This window comes from Ochotona curzoniae, unplaced genomic scaffold (genome assembly GCF_017591425.1).
Source record: "Ochotona curzoniae isolate NIBS_2020 unplaced genomic scaffold, NIBS_Ocur_1.0 scaffold_4701, whole genome shotgun sequence".
NCBI classification, from domain to species: domain Eukaryota; kingdom Metazoa; phylum Chordata; class Mammalia; order Lagomorpha; family Ochotonidae; genus Ochotona; species Ochotona curzoniae.
The window spans coordinates 70,631,934-70,654,476 of record NW_024467122.1 but is presented as its reverse complement, the minus strand read 5'-3'; the positions used below and the strand labels follow the sequence as shown (position 1 = coordinate 70,654,476).

The window sequence follows — 22,543 nt, the reverse complement described above, 5'->3', positions numbered from 1 at the left end:
TCCAGGTACATCCTAGGTGAGCAAGAACTGGTCCTAGATGGTTTTGATTTTTAATATTCATGATTTCACTTTTATTTGAAAGGCAGAGACAGAGCTTTTTCATTAGCTGGATCATCTTCCAAATGCCTCCAATAGCCAGGGCTGGGCCAGGCAGAAGCCAGGTGCCTGGAACTCCATGCACAACTCCCACATGGGTGACAGAGACCCAAGGACCTGAACCATCACCTGCTGCCTCCCACGGTGCCCATGAGCAGGAAGCTGGATCCTCAAGGAGAACTGAATTATCAAAAACCAATCCATGAAAAACACAAAGCTTGTGGAAAATGGAATTAAAAGATAAGCTTATTTTGGTACCCCCCCCAAAAAAAAAAGAATGGAAATCCATGCACAAGTTTTTCTCAATATACCTTGTTCATGAACTTGACCAAGATCTCTTGTAAGCCTATTTCAAATGAGCCTTGACAGATATTAAGAATGATCAGCAGTACTACTGTAGTCAAACTACCTTGACCTCAACCTCCAGAAAATTCTAGGCTTCTACTAGGTTTCGTCTTCCAAAATGAAGATAGAACATGAGGGTCTCCAGCCATCTGTGAAGTCACAGACCACCATGAGGCAGGTGCAGAGGGGCCAGCTCAGACGTAGGACAGCACATTATGGAGAATGGAGCTCATGCAATGCAGCAGGGGGGCAGCACGCACCATCCAGGCGAATGGCATCCCCTGGGTTCCAGCAGCTAGTCCCATAGAGCCCCTGCCCTCAGGGGGAGGCTGTGAGCAGACAGACCTAGGAACATCCGACATCCACCTGGCACCATGGTATGTGCCAAGTTCCCCTGGTGTGTTCAGCTGTGAGGCAGTGGCTGGTGGAGCAGAGCCAGGAGGCCAAAGTATACCCACAACAAGCAGGACCCTGGTGTGATCAGAGTGGGAGCCATCAACCTTTCCCCCCCCCGCCCCCAGAGCAATGATTTTCAAATCCAACAACTCTCACAGACAGTTCCCTGCCACTGAGGCAGCTTACCTGAAATCATTCCTTCCCACAAACATTAGTGCCCTCAAAGAAGCAGGAAAAAGATCTCATGGGGTCTGCAGCTGCCCAGTCAGAAAGCCAAGGAGCAGGGAGGGAGGAGACAGGGTGTGCAGAGCGCACAGGACAAGCCGGGTCAGGCCCCGAGCACCAGGGGGTTGAGCTGCCATAGGGCAGGTTCAGTCCTGCAGAAACACAGGCTGTGGATGGCGGGGGAGCCCCATGCGACTTTCCATCCTGTCACGAGAAGCCTCAAGCCCAAATCTCCCTTACTCCCAAAAGTTCAACTGAGCACCAGCTATTACCCACATTTGCCCCTTGCAGCCACCACCCTCTACACACGGCAGGAAATCAGGGGAAGGGATTCCATTTACACAAAACTCCATGGTTCTTCCTTCCCCAGGCATCGAGAGGAGGTGGATGGGGACCATTGCAAGAGGACATGCTGCAGAGGGGAGCACCCCAGCCGCATGGGCAGTGGCTTGGGTAAACCCCACATAGCCTGGGCAGGACTCAAAGAGGCAGTGGTTAGCTGCCTCTGTTGGGGATCACCCCCGTTAGGGTCCTGCCCCTTGCAGTGCCATTTGCCCATACATGCAGGTGACCAGGGACCACAGTTGAGGGCAGGAAGACACAAGGACAAGATTTTTCCCTCTCCTCTGGTACCTCCAAAAGCAAACACTTGGCCGACCTCACCCCTGGCAGAAGCACCGGGCACAGAGGGGCCACCTCCCTCCTGGGGGACCACAGTCACTGTGCTGGAAGTCCCCACTGCTTTTCACTCTTCTGACCTCTGAGGCTCAAAGAGGGACTTCCACCCCACTCCTCCACCACCCCCCCAGCCTCTGTCAAACCATGAGTCACTCCAGCGGATGTCTTTTATGAATTCCTGCAGTAAACATTTGCTGAGGGCCTGCCCACGCCAGGTACTCTAATGGCCGCTGGGGAGGAGAGGGCAGGATGACTAAGGCAGGGGAGCAGGTGGGGCCAGGCCTGCAGGCGCCGCCAAGCAGACTAGACTCTACCTGGACTGGCTGGGAAGCTCCCCAAAGGCCAGGCCCAGGCCAGGGAAGGATATGTTCTGATACCATCATTTTGCATCCCCTGGGGGTAATAAACACTAAGTCATTAGCGCCATTAACACCTTCGTGTGAATGAGGCAATCAGATGAAGTGTCACCTTGCAAAAAGGCTCGAGATGTGGGACTGATAAGTTTGATGCCAGTGAAGCCAGGCCAGGAAGAGACCTAGGGAGCTCTGAGAGGACAGACACAGAGGGAACCAGGAGTGTGGGGAGATCACAGCCAGTATATCTGTTCTCCACGCGTGATTCATGCCTGCAAATATTTACTGAGCTCCTTGATCCCAGGGCACAGGGGAGAACAAGGGAGATGGCTCCTGCTCTCAAGGGACAGACAGACAGTAAACAAATCACAAAGATTTCTAACTACTGAGAGAGACTGGCTCACGGGATGTAATTAAGAGCCCCGGGGGTGGGGAGGTGGTACTTAGAGAGGGCTCAAGAGGATGCTATTGAAGCCAAGCTGCCTGATACAGCAGCTGAGGGACAGAACAATCAGTGAAGAGGATCCACAGGTGCATGCAAAGGCCCTGGGGATGAAAATGCTGAGGACAGAACAGGGCTGAGGGTCCAGCAAGGGACAAGAAGCTGGAAGGACAGGCCTGGGCCCAGGACCTAGGCTCAGCCTTTCTTAGAGAGCTCAGAACATCTGCCAGCTGGTGGATGGCTGGTTTACAGAAACCACCTGAGACTATCGGCAGAGAATGGGCACAGCCGACAGAAGGATGCACACAGAAAGCCCAGTTAGGAGACTGACTGGTCCACAGGGACCTGGATGTGATGGAGCAGGCAGCAGGTGCACTCAGGCATGTGGCAGGCGAAACCCATGAGACCTTGGTGGCAAAGGTGAGTAGGGAAGGTAGGTGGAGCTACCGATCCTATCTTAGATTTAAGCAAAGGCACAGCACAGCACAGATGTTCACAGGGGCCTGGACACCATCCTCCAAGGCCTCAGCCGCTTGCCCATGCACCTGCAGGCCCAAGGTAGTTGCAACCAGGGTGCCAGCAATACAGACCATTCCTGTCCCCTATCTTGTGTCCGTTGAGGGACACTGGCTGTCCCCTCTTCTGGAGGTGCCAGAAGTGTAGTCACTGCTCTAACCAGCCCTGCTGCCAGGGTGACTCATGTTTATCACAGGCACAGTAGCTGCTCCATAGACCCATGAAATCCTTGCCACGGGGACATCCACAAGCCCTCAGCCACTCTGCCCAGGCTGAGCCATGCCTGCATTCCCCAGGGCTGAGTAACAGCACAGCTCCTCCTGGGAATGGTGTTATGGTGAAGGGCTTGCTTTTCCCACTCCACTGGTCTTTGCAATACCCTGGACTGGTGGAGTGGGGGGCAGGGTCTCTGCTGTGGCCATGCAAGGTGTACCATGATGACATTACCCCACTCCCATCCAGCCTGAGTGGCCTGCTAGGGACAGAGGCAGCTGGTCCTTCAGCACAGACAGTGGAGGAGGGACACAGGTGGCCACGGGGAAAACATCCCATCTAACCTTTGCATTTCCTAAGAGGTTGAGCGACAAATAGAAAGAATGTCCCAAGGTCATACAGTAGAGCTGAGACAAGAGCTCCAGGCCCCAGGCCTCTCTCATCAGGGGCAATGGCACCAGGGGTCTCCTGGTTAAGAAGTGCTTCTTGCTCAGGCAGGCAAGCTGGAGCCTTGAACAGCTTTGATACAGAGGGAACCCCCACCCCAACATTCTATCATTTTGAGAAACAGACAAGGAGGGGGGCATTTGTGGCACAGAAAGTTAAGCTACCACCCACAACACTGGCATTCCATATCAAGGCACTGGTTCAAGTCCCAGCTGATTCACTTGTACTCCAGCTTCCTGCTAATGCACCTGGGAAAGCAGCAAAAGATGACCCAGTGTCTGGGCCCCTGCCACCCAGATGAGAAATACAGAAGAAGCTGCTAGCCTCTGTACCCTCATGGGAGACCCAGTCAGAGTTCTAGACTCCTGAATTCGGTCTGGCCCAGCCCTGGTCACTACAGCCATTTGGGGACCTTCAACAGATGCAAATTTCAATATTTTACTCTCTGTAACTCTGTCTTTCAAATGAATAGTAAACCTTTAAAAGAAGCAGAAGAGAGAGAAAGTCACCATGGAATAACAGGTTAAGCTGCCAACTACAGTGTCATGGCATTCTATACAGGTGCCAGTTTAAGTTCTGGCTTCTCTGCCTCCCACCCAGCCCCCTGCTAATGCGCCTGGGAAAGCAGCAGAGGATAGTCCAAGTGCTTGGACCTCTGCACTCACATGGGAGTCTTGGCTGAAGCTGCCAACTCCTGGCATCAGTCTGGTTAATGCACTCATTTGAGAAGTGATCCAGTGGATGTGTGTGTGTGTGTGTGTGTGAGAGAGAGAGAGAGAGAAAGAGAGAGAGAGGAAGAGAGAGAGACTCTGCCTTTTAGATAAACAATTTTATCTTAAAAAGAAAAGGATAAGGAAAAGGGCCAGGTGGGCACCTGCAGGACAGACTCCCAAAGAAGTTTACACATGTAGCTATCAGGCCTGGCCTTCCAGACAGCTAAGATGGGAAGCAGGTGTATAGTAGCAGGAAAAATCAGAGCAAATGTTGGTCTCAAGGACACCAAGCGCTCCTCAGAAGAGACTAAAAGCCCACTGTGGGCCTCAAGAGCAGTGGTGTCATCCACACCGCACAGCCAGTGGTCTGAAAAGGGAAAGGCGGTAGGCACAGCCCACACCACTTTCTGGTGTGACAATGACCATCAAGGAGATAACAAGATAGCATGGAAAACAGCCATCCAGAGTAGACTTGACCGTGTGTGCCAAGCCCCTTGCCAAAGTCACCTGCCTTCAGCCACCTGGTAGTACACAGGGGACTCATGGAAAACCAGCAGAAAAAGGGACAGCCTCCAAGGGCAGTCCTGGGCAGGCATTTGGCCTAGGAGTTGCGGTGCCTTTGGGGACACCCATATCACACATCAGTATCCCTAAGTCCAGTTCCCAACTCCAGCTTCCTGCTATACACACTGTGGGAAGCAGCCAATGAGTGGGGTCTCAAGGCTGGCAATCTGGCACAAAACATTAAGCTGCTGCCTATGACATCAGCATCCCATATAGAGTGCCCATTTAAGTCCCAGCTGCCATGGGACCAATCCAACTCCCTGCTAATGTTCCTGGGCAAGCAGCAGAAGATGGCCCAAGAGCATGGTCCATGCACCTGTGACAGAGACCTGGCTGGAGTTCTTGCCTCCTGAGTTCAGTCAGCTAGCCCAGCCCTTTGTCCATTGTGGCCATTTGAGGAGTGAACCGCAGATGGCAGATACTTGTGTGTGTGTGTGTGTGTGTGTGTGTGTGTGTGTGTGTGAGAGAGAGAGAGAGAGACAGAGAGAGAGAGAGAGAGACTGACAAATATTATCTTTTTATAATGATGTTAGGTTCTGGTCCATTATGACGGCTCATATGTGATCCTTTCAGGCACCAGAATCCCATATGGGTACTGGTTCTAATCCCAGCAGCCCCGCTTCCCATCCAGCTCTCTGCTTGTGGCCTGGGAAGGCAGTTGAGGATGGCCCAAAGCCTGGGGACCCTGCACACATGTAGGAGACCTGGAAGAAACTCCTGGCTCCTGGCTTCAGATTGGTTCAGCTCTGGCCATTGCTGCCACTTGGGGAGTGAACCAGAGGACAGAAAATCTTTCTGCTTCTCCTTCTCTCTGTAATCTGCCTTTCCAATAAAACTAAATAAATATATTTTCAGTTAACAAGTGCACTGTCTTTTAAAAAAAAGTTTCAAATCACACGGTGACCCACACAATATTCGTATGAGATCACATAGCTCTAACAACACTGAGCAAAATGTGTGCTGCTTTCCCAGGTGTGTTAGCAGGGAGCTGGATCACAAGTGGGACAGATAGGACTAAAACCAGCACCACAGCATCACATATGAGCCGTCATAATGGACCAGCACGCCAGCCCCTGAGACAGTAGTCATTCATTTGTTCATTCATTGATCACTTGTTGAGCACATGAGAACAGCGAGCGTCATGCTACACAGAGGGGCCAATCACCCACACCCTGCCCACCCACCTGCCTGCCTGGAAAAGCTGTCAGAGCTAGGGGTAGAGTAAAAAATCCCAAACCAACGTTATCTCTCTTCCTGCCTTTGAATGCGGCCACAACAAACCCCACACGCCTGACGCGCCTGACGCGCCTGACGCGCCTAAACGCGCCCCTCGCTCTCAATCCTGGTCCCTTTCCTTCCCCCAGGTTTCCTGTCCCCCTCCTGTGCAGCCCCAGCACCCTCAGGGAAGTGACTCCATTCTCATAAACCATAACGTCAGCGCAGCCCAGCCAGCAAACCAACTGTGTCCACATTGAGCAAGGCCCCCATCACATCAGTGCCACCCACAGTGACATCATCACTGCTCTAGTGCATCAGTGGTTCCAGCCACCCTCACTCTGACCCCCTCCCTATCACCTTATCCCCACAGAACTCCACCCCTCAGCGAAGGGGTGTGAGCACAGGTGCAGTCACACAGCTACACAGGCCACCAGCATTGCAGCTGGAAGCTGAGGCCCAGGCAGGCAAAACAAGGGGCTCCCAGACTCCTCGCAGCTCTTGGCTCAGGTCTGGATGCCCACAGTAGGTCCAGCATCCCCATGTGGTAGAGTCACAGATGGCCTGGGTGCCCCTAAGTGTCACCACATCCCCCAAGGACACGTGGCTTCCCTGTCATCCACAGGGTCCAACAGTCCCCATTGTGTGGGATGTAAGGAGGCTGTGTGCCTGCTCTGCAGCCATAAAGAACAGGTTCAAGTTCAGAGACTTCACATGACCCTATGTGCTAGGGAGAGGGGCCAAACTGACTTGACTATTGGTCTGGACACATGATACAGGCCAGTGGCAGGAAGCAATGTGACCAAAGGGGACTGTGGTCAGAGTGAGCCAGAGTAGTCACAGGGCCCACCTGGGTCTGAAAGACGACAGGGCAGAGAAGGGTCTAAGGAGCATTCAGGGAAATAAGGGCAGGCACAAACACACAGGGGTTGTTGGGTAACATGGGTAAGGGAGAAGGAAGAATGAGCCGCTCCTGGATGGAGTAGCGGGCCCACGAGGGGAGGGGAGCAACAGCTCAGGTTGCTGCTTGTGAGTCACACCCCAAAGTCTACATCAGAGTGCCAATTCAAGTCCAGCTCTACTTCTAATCCAACTTCCTGCTAATGTACCTGGAATGCAGCAAAAGATTGCCCAGGTACTTTGGCCCTTCCACCCATGTGGGAGACCAGGACAGAGTCAGCTAACGACGTTGATCTTGTCCAGCCCTGGCTGTTGTGGCCATTTAGGGAGTAAACTAGTGGATGGAAAAACTCTCTCCCTCTGATCCTTCACTATTGAATAAATAAATCTTAAAAAGTGCACACACACAAAGAAGGCCATGGACAGTGCTGGAGACCTTCCCACACCGGGCAAAACAACAGTCCTTTCTGCACAGATGCGCCAAGTCCAGGCACCCCCAGCACCTTCCAGATCACACCCTTGAGAAGTCCAGAATCCCAGAGGTATGTTCCCACTACTCGCAGCTCCAACCACCTCCTTGTCTGTCTGTCTGTCTGTCTACAAGTGACCAACCTGCACCGGCTAGACCAGCTCCTCAGGTAGACACAAGATTCCCACAGACAAGGGAGGAGCTGAGTATTTTGATGAATCCAAGAAAAGGTGGGTGGAAGGCATGCTGTCAAAAGGGCCACATTTCTCACATTTTAAGTGGTTTTCACACATTTCTGAACAAGTGCATGACTGCTGTGTATGTGTGTGAACAGAACAAGTTTCACAAGGGAAGCAACGGCGGTTAGGTCTGACTCATACCACTCAACACAAAGGCACACATATGCCCACCCCAACACACACACACAGACACACACACACACACTCTCTCTCTCTCTCTCTCTCTCTCTCTCTCTCACACACACACACACAAGCACTTCCCCTAAGATTGATTTGAATAGCAGGGCAGGGCAGGGCCCCAAGGGATTCCTGGGGTCAATGACCCTCACGCTCAACACACTCACCTTCCAGGCAGCTAGGAATGAAGATCAGCCACAGAGCAAGCTCTGTCCCCTGGGAATGAAGACTCGCAACAGGTCGAGTTCTGGTCTCTCCACCCCTCACCCTGGGCCCAGGCTCCTTAGAAAGCAGAGGTAAAAATGTGTTCCAGGGGATGGTGCATTGGTTCAACTGACTAATCCTCCACCTCCAAGCGCTGGCATTCCATATGGGCACTGGTTCCTGTCCCAGCTGCTCCACTTCCCATCCAGCTTCCTGCTTGCAGCCTGGGAAAGCAGTAGAAAGTGGCTTAAAGCTTTGGGATGTTGTATCCATGTGGCAGACCCAGAAGGAGCTCCTAGTTCTTGGCTTCAGATCAGCTCAGCTCAGGCCAGGATGCAGCTCTGGGCTCTTGCCTTCAGCCTGGGTCAGCCCTGCCTGTCGGTGGGCATTTTAGGGGAGTTAGCCAAGGGGTAGAAGATCTCTCTCTCTGTGCCTCTCAAATAAAGTCAAAATTACATTTTCCAAAAGTTCATGGGCATGGGATGAAAAATTCACTTTGTTGCAAGGATCTGTTGCAATCCATGCATACCGGCACCTTCCAAAACTAAGGGGAAAAAATGTGCACTAGAAAAAAGTTATGTGCATAATTTAAAAAAATTTGCATCGAAATAAACTTACCCTTTACTACCATTTCCCACACGCCTTTAGAAGTACCTTTGTGTAATACCAACAACCAGGACCTTGTACTACACCTGAACTTGAAAGAGAAAGTAGTGCCTGCACAACATAGCCAGAGGTGGGCAGAGCTGGGGCTTGCTACACTGGAAGCCTTTTTCTGACATGCAAGCATTCACACAGCCCACTGACTCCCACACAAACACTTCTCATAAGCTACAACTTCATTTACCCCGTACTGGGGCTGGGGACTGGGGGAGTGGGGGATGGGGTAGCTGAGAGTGTACTGAGCACAAATTCAGTACTGGAAAATGTCTTATTTCCTGTCATGTCAGATGTTCACAGTCAAAAAGAGAAGCAGCAGCAGTGTCACATGGCAGGTCACCCATCAAACATGGAATGCACATACCAACTCTTACTTGGTTCCTTGTCATTGAATGGCCTGAGGGATTGGTGGTGGACACAGGGACACAGCCCAGGTCCTCTCTTCCTGCTGTTACAGAGTTCCAGAGCCTCCCAAGTCCATGTGCTACCAAGTGTGACACAAGGCACCTCCAAGTCCCCAAGGGAAGCAGCAAACACCCACATCTGACGCTCTGCTACCTACAAGTCCCGGCAACAAGAAGGAGCCAAAAGTTCATCTTTTCCCCCCAAATGAAGACGCTAAAATCCAAATCTCAACTCTGGGGCGTGGCTCTGCACTCTTAGCCAAGGCCCTAGCTCTCTCTGGGCCTGATTCCTCAAAACTGGAGAGGCAGGATTACAAAATCCTCAGCCACGGGGCATCAATCCTTTCCAACTCGCTCTCCCTCACAGAAAGCTATGAGACCAAGCTGGCCAAGGAGGGACACTAGAGAAATACACATGCTAATATGTATTATGATATAACACACTCAGCAGGGCTGGTGCCATGGCCTAGCAAGTTCAGCCTCCACCTGTTGTACCACACACCTTACAGGCACCAGTTCAAATCCCAGCTGCTCCACTTCCAGTCCCGCTCCCTGCTAATAATGGACTGGAAAAGCAGTGAAGGATGATCCAAGTCCTTAGGCCTCTGACCCACATGGGAGACCCAGAAGAAACTCCTGGCTCCCAGTTTTGGATTGGTCCAGTTCCAGAGGTTACAGCCAAAAATCCATCCCTTCAGCCACTGGCACAGTTGGTACCATTCACCAGTCCCAGTTCATTCAGTGTCGTACCTCTCCCACCACCACTCATGCCAGCACATTCACAAACCTGCAGCTAGTCAACCCTGCAGCCATCAGACAGGTAGTCCTGCTCTGCTCTCCTTCCTCAAGCCTAACAACACACACATCCCGCCATGCACCTGCCGGTTCCAGGCATTGTGTACATGGAGCCATGGGACATACAGCCTCGTGAGCTTGGTTTCTGTCACTTAGCAAAATGTTTTCAAGAGTCATCCTGGTTTTGGCTGAGAAACTTCTCCCCACCCCAGACAGGGGGAATGGGTTTTGGATTAACTGAGGAGTAAACCATTCACAGACCTCAGTACTATTAACTTGTTAGGGCTAAATAAGATTATTATCCAGGGGACAACACAATGATCCAATGGGCTAATCCTCCCCCTGGAAGTGCCAACATCCCAAATGGGTGCTGGTTCATATTCCAATTGCTCCACTTCCTATCCAGCTCCCTGCTTGTGCCCTGGGAAAGCAGTAGAGGATGGTCCAAAGCCTTGGGATCCTGCACCCATGTGGGAGAACTGGAGAGAGCTCCTGGTTCCTGGCTTCAGGTCAGCCAAACTCTGGCCATTGTGGCCAGGTGGAGAGCGGACCAGTGGATGAAAGATTTTTCTGTCTTTCCTCTCGTTCAAATCTGCCTTCTCAATAAGAAGAAATCTTATTTTTAAAAAAATGAGATGATCCAGATTAAGACAGAGTTCAATTAGCTTTAGTTCTAATTTAGCACCTAACTTAGACCTCAATGGCCTCAGGCACCTCCAAGTGCTGGCTTTCAGCACCTGATTTAACACACCTTCTACTGTATATATGTGTGTGTGTGTGCGCACGCGCACACCCCTGAGGAATGAGCCATCACCACTTGTATGCAAGATAAGTTATGCAAACAATAAGACCCCTATTTACCTAGTGGAAGAAAATTACAGGTGCAATTCTGCATTTCCTAAGAGGCTCCTCAACAGGTAGATGCTCTTCAAACCAGATTCAATCAACACCCTCTATGGTTCATCAATACAAGCCTACCTGTCATGGCAGGCTTGGCTCTTCCAGGTGAACCTTGGTTCCATGGGACCAGACAGGGACAAGACCCTAGGGAACAGCTGCTGGCTCTGTGTTATTAGCTCCATCAAGAGACAAATGGCCAGGGTCTTTACTTTGTTTCTCTGCTCTGTGACCTTGAGCAAGAACAGCCACTTCTATGTGGGTCAGCTTACCCTGGGTTAGTGCAGAAGTCACCACCACTGGTCCAGAGACTGGAGGAAGAACAAAAAGGACAGAGCTCTGGCGAGGAGAAAGCCCTCTGTGGTTCCCAGAGCTCCCAGGACCCAGGCTCTGTCCAGTCTGTGGCCCAAGTCCCCGCACAGCACACATGGTCTGCCCTCCTGGGTTGCCTGCACTACTGCCCCATCAGCCCCATGCAGGACCGAGTTTGTCCTCTCTTACCAGCAGGCCAAGCCAGGTCATACTCCATCCTGTTTCCATCTCTGCTCTGCTGCGGGTGTGTGGGAGCCAGGGTACCCATGTCCACCTGGCCTCCAGGAGCTGTGGAGGCCACCGTGGTCAAGGTCACCCACCCTGAGGACTCTGTGGGCAGTCCCCTCCCAACTCCCAAAGGCTGTTTTCTTTAATTAGCTCTCTGTGGCAGGAGAAAGCTACAGCCCCACCCTTGAAATGAGTAGGCCGGCCCTCCCGTGGCCTCCGTGGTTGGCCTCCGTGCGGTCCAGCTGTTAGCCAGGCAGTAGGAAGCTACTGGTGCTGGGGTGGTGGCAGAGGGAGGGGGGACCCCAGCCGCAGCCTCCTCAAGTCAGGGCCTTTCCCCTCCCAGAGCCTGACGCATGCTCAGCGACCACAGGCCAGGCTGCACCTCTTCCTGTGGTCCCACACAGGGGACCATTCCAAACTTGGCTGCTTTGCATTCTCCTTCTCTCTCCTGCCTTCCTTTTTTGCTTTTTCTTTTAAAGTTTGTTGTTGTTGTTTGAAAGAAACAGAGAAAAGGAAAGACACAGAGAGATCTTCCATCCATTGGTTCACTCTCCAAATGGCTGCAATGACCAGAGCTAGGCTGGTCTGAAGCCAGGAGCCAGAAGCTTCTTCCAGCTCTTCCACATGGGATCTGAACCAGCTTCTGCTGCTTTTTCAGTCCATAAACATGGAAGTGGATGAGCAGTGTATGGGGCAGTCGGGACTTAAACTGGAGCCTATATGGGTCTAGGATACCAGCCAGGGCTAGCTACACCATGTATGAGGCCCACAGCTCACATTCGCACGGATCCTCATGCAGGCAGTAGGGGAGGAGACTCACTTTTGCCACTAAAATAGAAAGCTTCATTCCTTCCTCCCACAGCCTCTCTCTTATGACAGCATTACCGAGTATAATTCAGAGCAGACTAAATCTTCAGTTTTAAAATGAGTTGCATGAATCATACTGTTCATGCTTAGATGGCAAGATGCCAATCAGGGCAAACTTAGGAGCATTTGAGTGGCATGCAGACTCGCCTTCACTGCAGAAATTCTATCTTGCAGTTCGGACACGGACTTGTTGTCTGTGACAGCCAAAGAAACTTCATGCGATCCCCAGTTTTTGGCGCTTCACACCTGGACACACACATGTTCTACCAACACGCTCCACCTGCTGTGCCCTGATGCACAAGGAGGATGCCAAAGGAAAGTGGCCTGCCATGTTTTGCCTTCCATTTCACTTCAGCCTAGGGGGTTGGTCCACAGCAATAAGCAACAGGAGCAGGAAAAACAGAGTCTGGGCTGGCCGGGTCACTGCCACCCCTGAGAAAACCAGCACCTTTTTCCTGCACCCAGGACAAGTTCTACTTCTAATAGAAAAAGCAGCCATGGCTCCTGCTGAGCTACTCATAGCTCTGCCATCTCCTACTCTCTCTGACTCTGGCCATGCAGCCCACACAGCAAGGATTCAATAGAGTTCTATGGTCACCGGGTGCTGCAGACCAGATGGAAAGACCCACAGATACATACGCCCCTCACATCCCTCCAGTGACACACACACTCCCCTCTTTTGCTGGACCTCCATCATGATGCACCAGTTCAAAGATTCCATTAAGATTTACAAGATGCCCAGCACCATGGCATAAAAGCCTAAGCCTCTGCCTGCAGCATCAGTACCTTATATGGGCACCAATTCTAGCCCCACTGCTCTCCTTCCAAGCCAGCTCCCTATCTGAAGCCTGGGAAACCGGCAGAAGATGACCCAAGGCCTTGAGTACCTGCATGCATGTGAGACACCCTGAAGAAACTCCTGGCTCCCAGCTTGGGACATCCCAACTCTGGCCATTGCAGTCATTTGGAGAATGAATCAGTAGCTGGAAGATCTTTTTCTCCGTCTTTCCTTCTCTGTGTAAATCTGCCTTCCAAACAACAAAGCAAATCTTGGGGAACAAAAAAAAAAAAAAAAACAGGATGGCAGAGAAGGCATTGTGGATACCAGTTTGAATCCTTATTGCTCCACTTCCAATACAGCACCATGCTAATGGACCTACGAAAGCAGCAGAGAATGGCCTAAGTGTTGGGGCTCCTGCAGCCATTTGGGAGACCCAAAGAAACTCCTGGTTCCTGGCTTCAAACCAGCCCAGCTCCAGCTGTTGTAACCAGTTAGATAGTGAACTACTGCATGGACTATCTCTGTCACTCCCTCCCTCTCTTTCTTTGCCTATCAAATAAATGAGTTAAAAAAAAAAAAAAAAAAAAACACCTTCAAGGATACTTAAGACAGATTCTGATTGCAAAAGCACAGGTGCAATCAAGTGACAAGTCAAGTGCAAGGGACCACATCCCTGCCATAGTCCACACAGCCCCCACAGAACTTGGGTAACCATGCGCCTCCTCAGTCCCTGGCTACATCAAAACTCACATCTATGCATTAAGCTCAACGCTCCAGCCCTTTCTCTAACATGGCTATTTGTAGTCATTAGGACCTGCTTAGGCAGGCCCCAAGTTATCACACCTGCTCTGCCCTGCACTGCCCTGCCCTGCCCTGCCCTGCCTTCTCCTCCCCGAGGGTAACAATTTTGAGCAGGGCCAGAGTGGCAAGATTGCTCTGTGCTGAGTCGGCCTCAGACATGGGCCAGGTAAACGCCCTCAGCCCTCCCCAGGAGCAACTGCTGGGTGGGACAGCGCCCAATGACCTGAACGCAAAGTGAATGGGAGTGGTTGGGACGCTTGGCCCAGAGTTACCTCCCAGCTTAGCCTGTCCCTCTGTCCAGTCCCGCCCACAGGCCACCCCAGGAGGTCTCAGGCCTAGCCTGAGTACCCTTCCACAGGACAGGCGGTGGCTGGCAGTATGGCAGGATCAGGGCAGAAGCCCCAGAGCTGGGGTTCCAAAACCTGCTCTGCAACACCCTGGGTAAAACATTTGCCTACTCGGAACCTTGGCTTCCTCAGCCATTAACCAGGGAAGGCACCAAATGAGGCCAGCCATGACATGGGTCATGCTCAGAGAAGCCCACAGATGGGCAGCAGGTGGCCTGGCCCTCCCAAGGAGAGTACGGGAATGCAGCCACTTCCTCCAGCAGCAGGGCTCATCCTTCCTGCAGCAGCTCTGCAGGTGGTTCAGGACGTGGGGGTCCCTGGCATTCGCTCAAATCCCCCCTCTTCAACTCCCTGCACCTCGGATATACCTCAGCAGACTCCTGCCTTGCAAGCTCACTGGGTGATGCCTGCTTTGACTGAAAAGCATGAGCAAAGTGCCCCCCAGTACTATGAGCAGGATGACAGACGGTAGGGTTGACGCTGGGCACCTGTGGGCATGGGCCCTAAAGACCCACCAAGGCAGTCACCCAGTCCTGGTGATGCATAGTGCAGGCTTTAGAGACGGAGAGAAGTAGGGCTCAGAGGGAAGTAGTAATGCTGGGAACACATAGCCAGTATGGGACACCAGGGAGCCCGGCTCCAAAACAATAGGCTCTTCCCCTCCACCCAGAGGCCACATGAGGAGTGACCAGACTGCGGTCACTACAAGGTCAGTCCTGGACCATGAATAATAACAGCAGCAGGGAGGGCTAGTGGGGCTGCGGAAACCCCACCCCCAGTACTCAGCAAGAGTTTCAGATGCCACCCCTTAGGTACCTGCACAGGGGGCCACTTCCTATGGCTCCAGGAGACAAGGCGGCATGCAGGGAATGTGGTCTCCAGAACTGTAGCTACTCGTACAAGCCTCACGGGCCAACATTTCAGCTGTGCTCACAGAGAGCAAAGAATCCCACCACTATGAGAACAGCAAGGGTGAGGCGCACCCCTGAGGCACACAGCCCTGGTGCCTCTTCTATCTTTCACATTGCTCTGGTTGATAAGCACTGGGGAAGTGTTAAGGATGGTACAACCCATCTGATAAAAGAAGGAAGGCCGTATTGAAGAGCAGGGGACCATGCTCATTACAGTATCAAGTCTCCCAGCAATAGCCAGGTCCAAGGGGACTCACAACCCAGCCCTCACCTTTCTGGGATCCGTCCTCTGCATGCTAGAGGGCTAGCCATAAACTTGGCACAGCCCATTCAGAGGAAGCACTCCTGGGACAGTGGGGGGCTGGAGGACATCCTACCAGGGGCTAATCCCTTTGCCTTCTCCATGGCGCTGCAACGTGCAGAAGCGAGTGCAGAAGCGAGTGCACCTGTTGTAGACAGGGGCACGGTGACCGCGACCGGAGCTCCTGAGAACCACTGCCTCTGCTCTCTGTGTTCCCAGTCCGAAAGGGCCATGGCTTCATGCTGAGGCCTGGGTCACCTTGCCTCCCCATGCTGGGCTTCTCAGCAGCTCTCTCCTGTGCAGTCACCAAGACCCCGGATTAAATTCCCTCCATGGCAAATCTTCCATATTGCACACTACCCTGCCTGGACTCTGATAGAAACATACCCTTCTAAAAGGCAATGCAGAAAAACAATAAAATGGTTCTTCCTCCTGAAAGCCCATGAGAAAAGAGGGCCGGTTATTACTAGCCATTTCCTACAGAGAGCAAGTACCATTTGGTAGAGCAAAGATGTGCAGCCTTAGGGGCCACACATCCATGACAACAAATCTCAGGGCTCCAACCCCTGCACTTTCATTTCTAAAAACCCCTTGTTTTGGAGAAACCATGGCCTCAGCCACAGAGACACCAACAGTTCCCCCTGAAAGTACCGGGTGAGTCACTGGTGGGAGAGGTCACATAGTGTGTCACTGCAAGGCCTGTGTGTGGGGTACCCAGAGCCACAGTCAGCCTCCAGGCTGGAAACCACACAGTCAAGCCATCCTGTGGCGGAGGGTTGGGGGTGCTGTAGACTGTGGTGGACACAGGTCCTACAGGGCAACAGGAAGTATGAAGGACAAGAGCTTTCTATCCCACCACATTTGCCAAGCATCGTGGCAGCAGCACTGGGTGCCAGGGAAGAAGAGGAAGATGGCAACTCAGCTCACTATCCTTTCATGAGGGATTTTCCTCTCTCCTAAGAGCACAGTTAGGATCCCAAGAGATAGCCCCCATGAGCCCAGATGGTCACGGTACAATGCATGGGATCGGATTTCTACCCTTAAACCCTAACAGCTCCCAGGATCATGACATTGAATCTGCAGCCAAGTAGCCATATGCTCCAGCTGAAGCAAAGGTCATAGGAGCTTGACCACAATGTCATCAGTTACTTAAACAAAAAAAAAAAATTTTTTTTAACTTTTTGTTGAAAAGGCAGATTTATAGAGAGAAGGAGAGACAGAAAGATCCTCCATCTGAGGATTCATTCCCCAAATGGCTGCCATGGCCAGAGCTGAACCAATACTAAGCCAGGAGACAGGAGCCAGGAGTTTCTTCCAGGCCTCCCATGTGGGTATAGGCTCCCAAGGCTGTGGGCTGTACTCGACTGCTTTTCCAGACCACAAGCAGGAAGCTGGATGGGAAGTGGAACAGCCAGCACATGAACTGGCACCCATACGGGATCCTAGCACTTGTAAGGGGAGGATTATTAAGCCATTGGCACTGGGCCTGCCCTGGGTTACTTTCAAACCAACACCAGTCTTGACTAACTGAAATTCCCCAAGGAAGTAGGGAGGCTGGGGTGGCAGATGAGGAGAAAGTCCCCAGGGCTTACAGGAGCTGCAAAGACTACAAGTAGAACAGCCCAGCTTCTGTGCCACACTCACCATCAAGCACATCTGGAAAATTAGGTCAATCTCTAGGGGTTCCATTGTACTTTTCACCACTGCCCCCTTCCGCCACCCCAGCGCCTCTCTCCGAGGAATGCTCATCATGGTCTCACACATAAGTCCCTAGGGGTCAGCCAGTGTCCAGGCCACTGGTGAGCAGGAAACAGTACCCCAGAGTGATGCAAAGTCACAAGCAAAAACCCTGGCTTTGCTACCACCTCATTGCAGGAACATGAGCAAGCTGCTGCACCTGTCAGGGCCCATTTCCCCACCTGTTAAGGTTGCACAGAGGAGTAACAGAGATATGACCCACACGATGGCAGGGACCACCCTCCCCCCCTTCAGAGCTTCTAAACAAGACACAGATTCCTGAACTGAGGTTAAAAAAGTTGAGGTGTGTGGACCAAGCATCACTGATGTGCCCACTGCTTTCAAAGTTGATTTTGTGTGTGTGTCTGTGTGTGTGTGTGTGTGTGTGTGTGTCTGTGTGTGTGTGTGTGTGTGAGATGAAGTTTGACTCTAGGCATCTGGAGAGACATGAAGATTCCACATGCTGAATTCTTCAAGATGCCCCAACCACCACATTGCTAGGAGCAAGAGGGGGGCACCCTCATTTCTGGCTGCTTCAGTTTATCTGGGCACACTGTGACCCCAGCCCTAAGCACAGCAAGGCAGGCTGGCACACAGGGCAGAGCAGGTCCGGGCCAGCCATGGGAAGAAGTCGCACTCAGGGGACAATAAACCTCGACGCCTCCTCCTAGTCCCAGCCAGCCATTGCTGGTTAACCCCAAAGCCACTCCACACCCCTCTGGCCTCCCCGTCCACAGCCTCCCCATTGTGGGCTGGGTCCCTCCACCCCTCCAGGTCTCCACTGGCTCTCAGAGAGAAGCCCCTCTTTTCAAAGATCCTCACAGAGATGAGATGGGATCAACATGGGAAGCAGCTTTGCTTTCAAAGTTTTAAGTATTTGAAAGACAAAAGAAAAAAAAAAGGATCTTCCATTGACTCATTCACTCCTCAAATGGCTAAAATGAGCAGAAGTCCATAACTCCATCAGGGTCTCCCACATGGGTAGTAGGGGTCCCAGCACTTGGGCCATCTCCCATGGCTTTCCCAGAGTACCAGCAGGGAACTGGATAGGAGACGGAGCAGCAGAGGCTCAAACCACATACAGAATGTCGGCATTTCAGGTAGCAGTTTAACCCACCGGGCCATGGCACCAGCCACAGGGCAGGTACTTCATAAACTGTAAAGTGCTGTATAAAGCAAAGCTCACAGTGGTACCAGCAGCTGAAAAAGGCCTTTATTTTCTGATACATGCACACACCCTGTGGAATCTTCCTCCACTAATGATAAACCATCCCAGGTCACCCATAAAGTGAGGAGCCTACCACTTTCCCTGTCCCTAGCCAGGGCTACTATAAAATGCTATAGTCTACACTGCAAAGTGTGAGAAGTCCCCTTAAAAGCCCATGGAAAACATGGATTTCAAGCTCCTTGAATGAAAATAACTGAACATTTATATTTGAAATGTAAAGAAACAGAGCAAAGCTAAGATTCGGAATAGGATTTAGGCGGCCCAAGTAGCATCTTTATCACCACACCAACTTATAGTTCCATGTTTAATTCCTCTTAGATTGTGTATCATTCTGCTGAGAGATAAGGAAGATAAGGGGTGGCACAGTTGCAAGGAAATTTGGCTTCTTTCCCTGGTATTAAAAAAAAATCACCAAGCGGCTCAAGGAGAAATGAAACAAGCAAAGGGTAGCTTGGTGCACACACACATACAAACACACTTCAGTAAGGAAGCAAGGGTGGACTGGCGGCAGAGTGGGCCCAGGCATGAGTGTGGGGTTTCAGGGTGCCTCTTTCAGCCTTCTGTGGTCTTCTGGCCTGGCTTCCTCAGAATTCAGAGCCCAGAGCAGCCCTCAGAGAAAAGCTGACTACACCCAAGACACCTGTCGCAGCAGCACACACCGGGGACAGCTCACTTTACATCCAACAGCGTATCAGGCAGCTCCCCCTCGGCTCATGGCCCCTCCCCCTTGGCTGTTCTGTCCAAAGAAAGGTCACCCTGACCAAGGCCACCCCACTGCTCCCCTCTTACCCCAGGACAGCTCAGACACAGCGGTGGGACTGCAACACGACACTTGGCTGCTTAAGCAGCCTTCTCTGCCCAAGCCTGGCTCACTTCCCTCCCTCTTCCACAGTCCTCACCCTCTCTGACACCTTTCACAGGAGCCATCCCAGCTCCTGCCCATTCTACCTGGTCTCCCCCAGTGCAGCAAATTCAATGAAGCAAGACCAGTGAGCTCTACCTCATTGAGGGGAGAGCGGCTCACCCCAGGGTGTTCCCACCCTGCCAAGTTGCAGTTGGACAGCAGGGTCAGGAGTGCTGGGCAATGGGTTTCCAGGCTATGACAGCTATCCATCAGCAAGCGGGGACAGAGAATCTGATGGGAACTGTGGCTTCGTAAGGGCTGGCTCGCTCCGCCCAGTTTAGAAAGGACTGGCATCATGGCAAAACAATTTCAAAGCGCAGAGACCATAAACACAAAATTAAAAGGTGAAGTGAAAAGGGAGGAGATGTTTACTGGAAATTGAAATTATGCTGCCCAGAACACACTCTTTTTTTAAACACAAAACACACACACACCTGTCTACATGCTACCTAGACCTCCCCCTACCCCCACTCCGCACCAGAAGGATGCACTTTGCACTGGACATGACTTTCTTATCTGCTCTGGTCACACTCAGCTTGTGACCAGTGACCGTGAAACCTGGAACGGCAACCTTGGCCACAACCTGGGTGGAACAAACCCGGGGCCTGTGCTCACTGATGCGCACACACCTCGTTTACTCTCTGGGACGATCACAAATATTGGGATCCATGGGGACCCATTCCCAGCCACACCTGCAATATAGCTACTGCAGCAGGTGACCACTGGAACCACCCAGACTTGCCCTGCGCAGTAGCTCTGGGCCCAGAGAGAAGGGCCCTGCAACCAGAACAGTGGGAGAGGAGGGAGAGCAGGTGACAACAATCAAAACAGGACCCTGGCCCCCATTATCCCTTCCCCTGCAAGAAAAGCTGAGGGGAAACAAACAAACAAAAAATAGAAAAACAAGGTCCAGGAAGTCAGGGTGCCTACCAAGACTGCCTGCCCAGAGTTGAGGTGTACTGGGATGGGGAGCAGGGAGAAGATGTGCCCAGCATGGAGGGAATCCCGTGAGTCTGGCTTTTGCTCGCTCAAGACCTTGGCCTGGGAGGTGCCAGGCCTACTCCCTGCACCTTTCAAACAGTGACTGAGGGACCACATACAGGTCTCTGCCTGGCTATGGTCAGATCTGTATGTCTTCAACTTTCCAGTAAGCCTCCCAGCTTCAGGGTCCTGGGGCCTCTCTGTCTCCCCAGGGGCCTTGCTCAGTCTCAGAACTGCATACTCACTGACCTCAAAAGCAGCAGCAGCCTGTGTGTCCCCCACCTGCACCCCACACCTGGCCACCTTACAAGCTCCTCCCACATCCCCTTTGTGCAGGATATCCTTCAAGGCTAATCAGAACCAACACTTCTCTTCCCTACGTTGACTCATCCCATACAGATAGGCACTCAGCCGAGCAATGCAGCCACAGACACCTGCCCACCCTCCATCTGCATGGGAGGGCCCAACAGAGGTGTCCCTTCCCCCAGGTGGCCTTGTCCACCCACAGGTGATGGAAGGAAGAGACATCCTGGAGGGAACCAGGAACAGCCAGGCCAACGTGGCAGGACACTCTCGGCCAAAGCCAGGGAGGCTGGGGTTCCTGGAACCCACCAGGAAGCCATGCCGGCACGTGTGGGATGCAGCTGTTCTCGGCTTCAGGCAAACAGCAAGGGAAGAAGGGTGAACAGCCTGCGGAGTGCGTTCCGGCTCCACCCCCAACCCTCAACCCTTGCTCAGTTCCCCCACTCCACCCCCATTTCCTGAGCAGAAATAATCAACTTCAAATGATGCCACAACATCAAACATACCGGAACCCCTCCCCAGAGATACAACAGAATCGGGGCTCCCAACCACATGGCAGCTGGGATTAAACCTCCTTTCCAGGGCCTGGAGCACCCTGCCTTGCCAGGGTTGGAGGGAAGGGGTGTGCCTCTGGCTCTGGCCACCATCATTTACTGCCACTCTGTAGCCAGGACACACACCTGCCACAGCGAAGGTGGCTTCACACACACACACACACACACACACACACACACACACACACACACACACATCTGCAGCTGGGAATCTTCATTATGCCTGCTACACACTAGGTCCACCTGGCCAAAATTGTTTCCATTTTAAAGTGAGAGATTGGAGAAGTTATAGGGAAAGCACCCATCTACTGGTCCACTTCCCAAGATGCCCACAATGGCTGGTCTCTAAGCAACAAATGAGGACCTCAATCGGGGTCCCATCATCACTGCCTCCCAGCGTTCACATTAGCAGGAAGCTCAAATTGGGAGACAGGGTTGGTACTTGAACCAACCTGTCCAACACGAGATGCAGGTTTCCCAACGGGCATTGTAACCTCTTGGTCCCACATCTAAAAAGCTTTTTAAAATGCTAATCTCTCACACCCTGCTCCTAGCCCCACCTGCAGAAATTCATTCATTGGTCTGAGGTGTAGCCCGAGCATCAGACTATTCTTTTTTAAACATTTATTTATTTTTTGGAAAGAGAAGAAGAGACAGAGAGAAAGATCTTCCATTCGTTGGTTCATTCCTCAAGTGGCCACAAGCCAAAGCTGAGCCAACCCAAAGCCAGGAAATTCTTCTGGGTCTCCCACATGGGTGCAGAGGCCTAAGGCTTTGGGCTGTCCTTGACTGCTTTCCCAGGCCACAAGCAGGGAGCTGGATGAGAAGTGGAGCAACCAGGACATGAACTGGTGCCCATATGAGATCCCAGGGCTTGCAAGGTAAGGATTTAGCCACTGAGCCATCGTGCTGGGCCCACATCAGACTATTCACGGTTCAGAAACTCCAACTGTGACCTCAACAACCAAATGTGAATCGTTAGGATGCAAGCGTCCTAGCTGCTGCAGCTCAGCTCAAACCAAACCCCTTTCCACCCAGTCCTCAGCCGCAGGTTCTAGCTCTAGTCTCCCCAGGGGAACAGTACAGCAAGTCTGAAACTCTCTGAATGAGTAACAGACTCAATTTCTTTGAATGCATATGTAGGAATGAGAAGGCTGAAGGTGGCCCAAATTTTTAAATCCTGCTAAAATCCTGCACTCTTGGTTCATAGAAGAAGAGACCAGGAACTAGGGGTAACAAATGATTCCCCCAAGGTCGCAAAAGCCGACACAAACAAGCCAGATCCACACCCAAAGACCACGGAGCAGCCTGGTTGGAGATGGACAGTTGACACCAGCATC

At 52.1% G+C, this 22,543-nt stretch overlaps 1 protein-coding gene across 3 annotated transcripts in view; it reads right to left on the bottom strand.

The window, feature by feature from the left end:
* Nucleotides 1-22,543, bottom strand: part of SMAD3 (SMAD family member 3) — a 109,162-nt gene that overhangs the window by 68,840 nt on the left and 17,779 nt on the right. The window contains exon 2 of one of the 3 annotated variants that reach the window (XM_040968994.1): nt 18,371-18,380. The exons of the other annotated variants lie outside the window; for them this stretch is intronic. Coding sequence (XP_040824928.1) covers nt 18,371-18,380 — 10 coding nt within the window. The remainder of the gene's footprint in view (nt 1-18,370; nt 18,381-22,543) is intronic. 3 annotated transcript variants of the gene reach the window in all.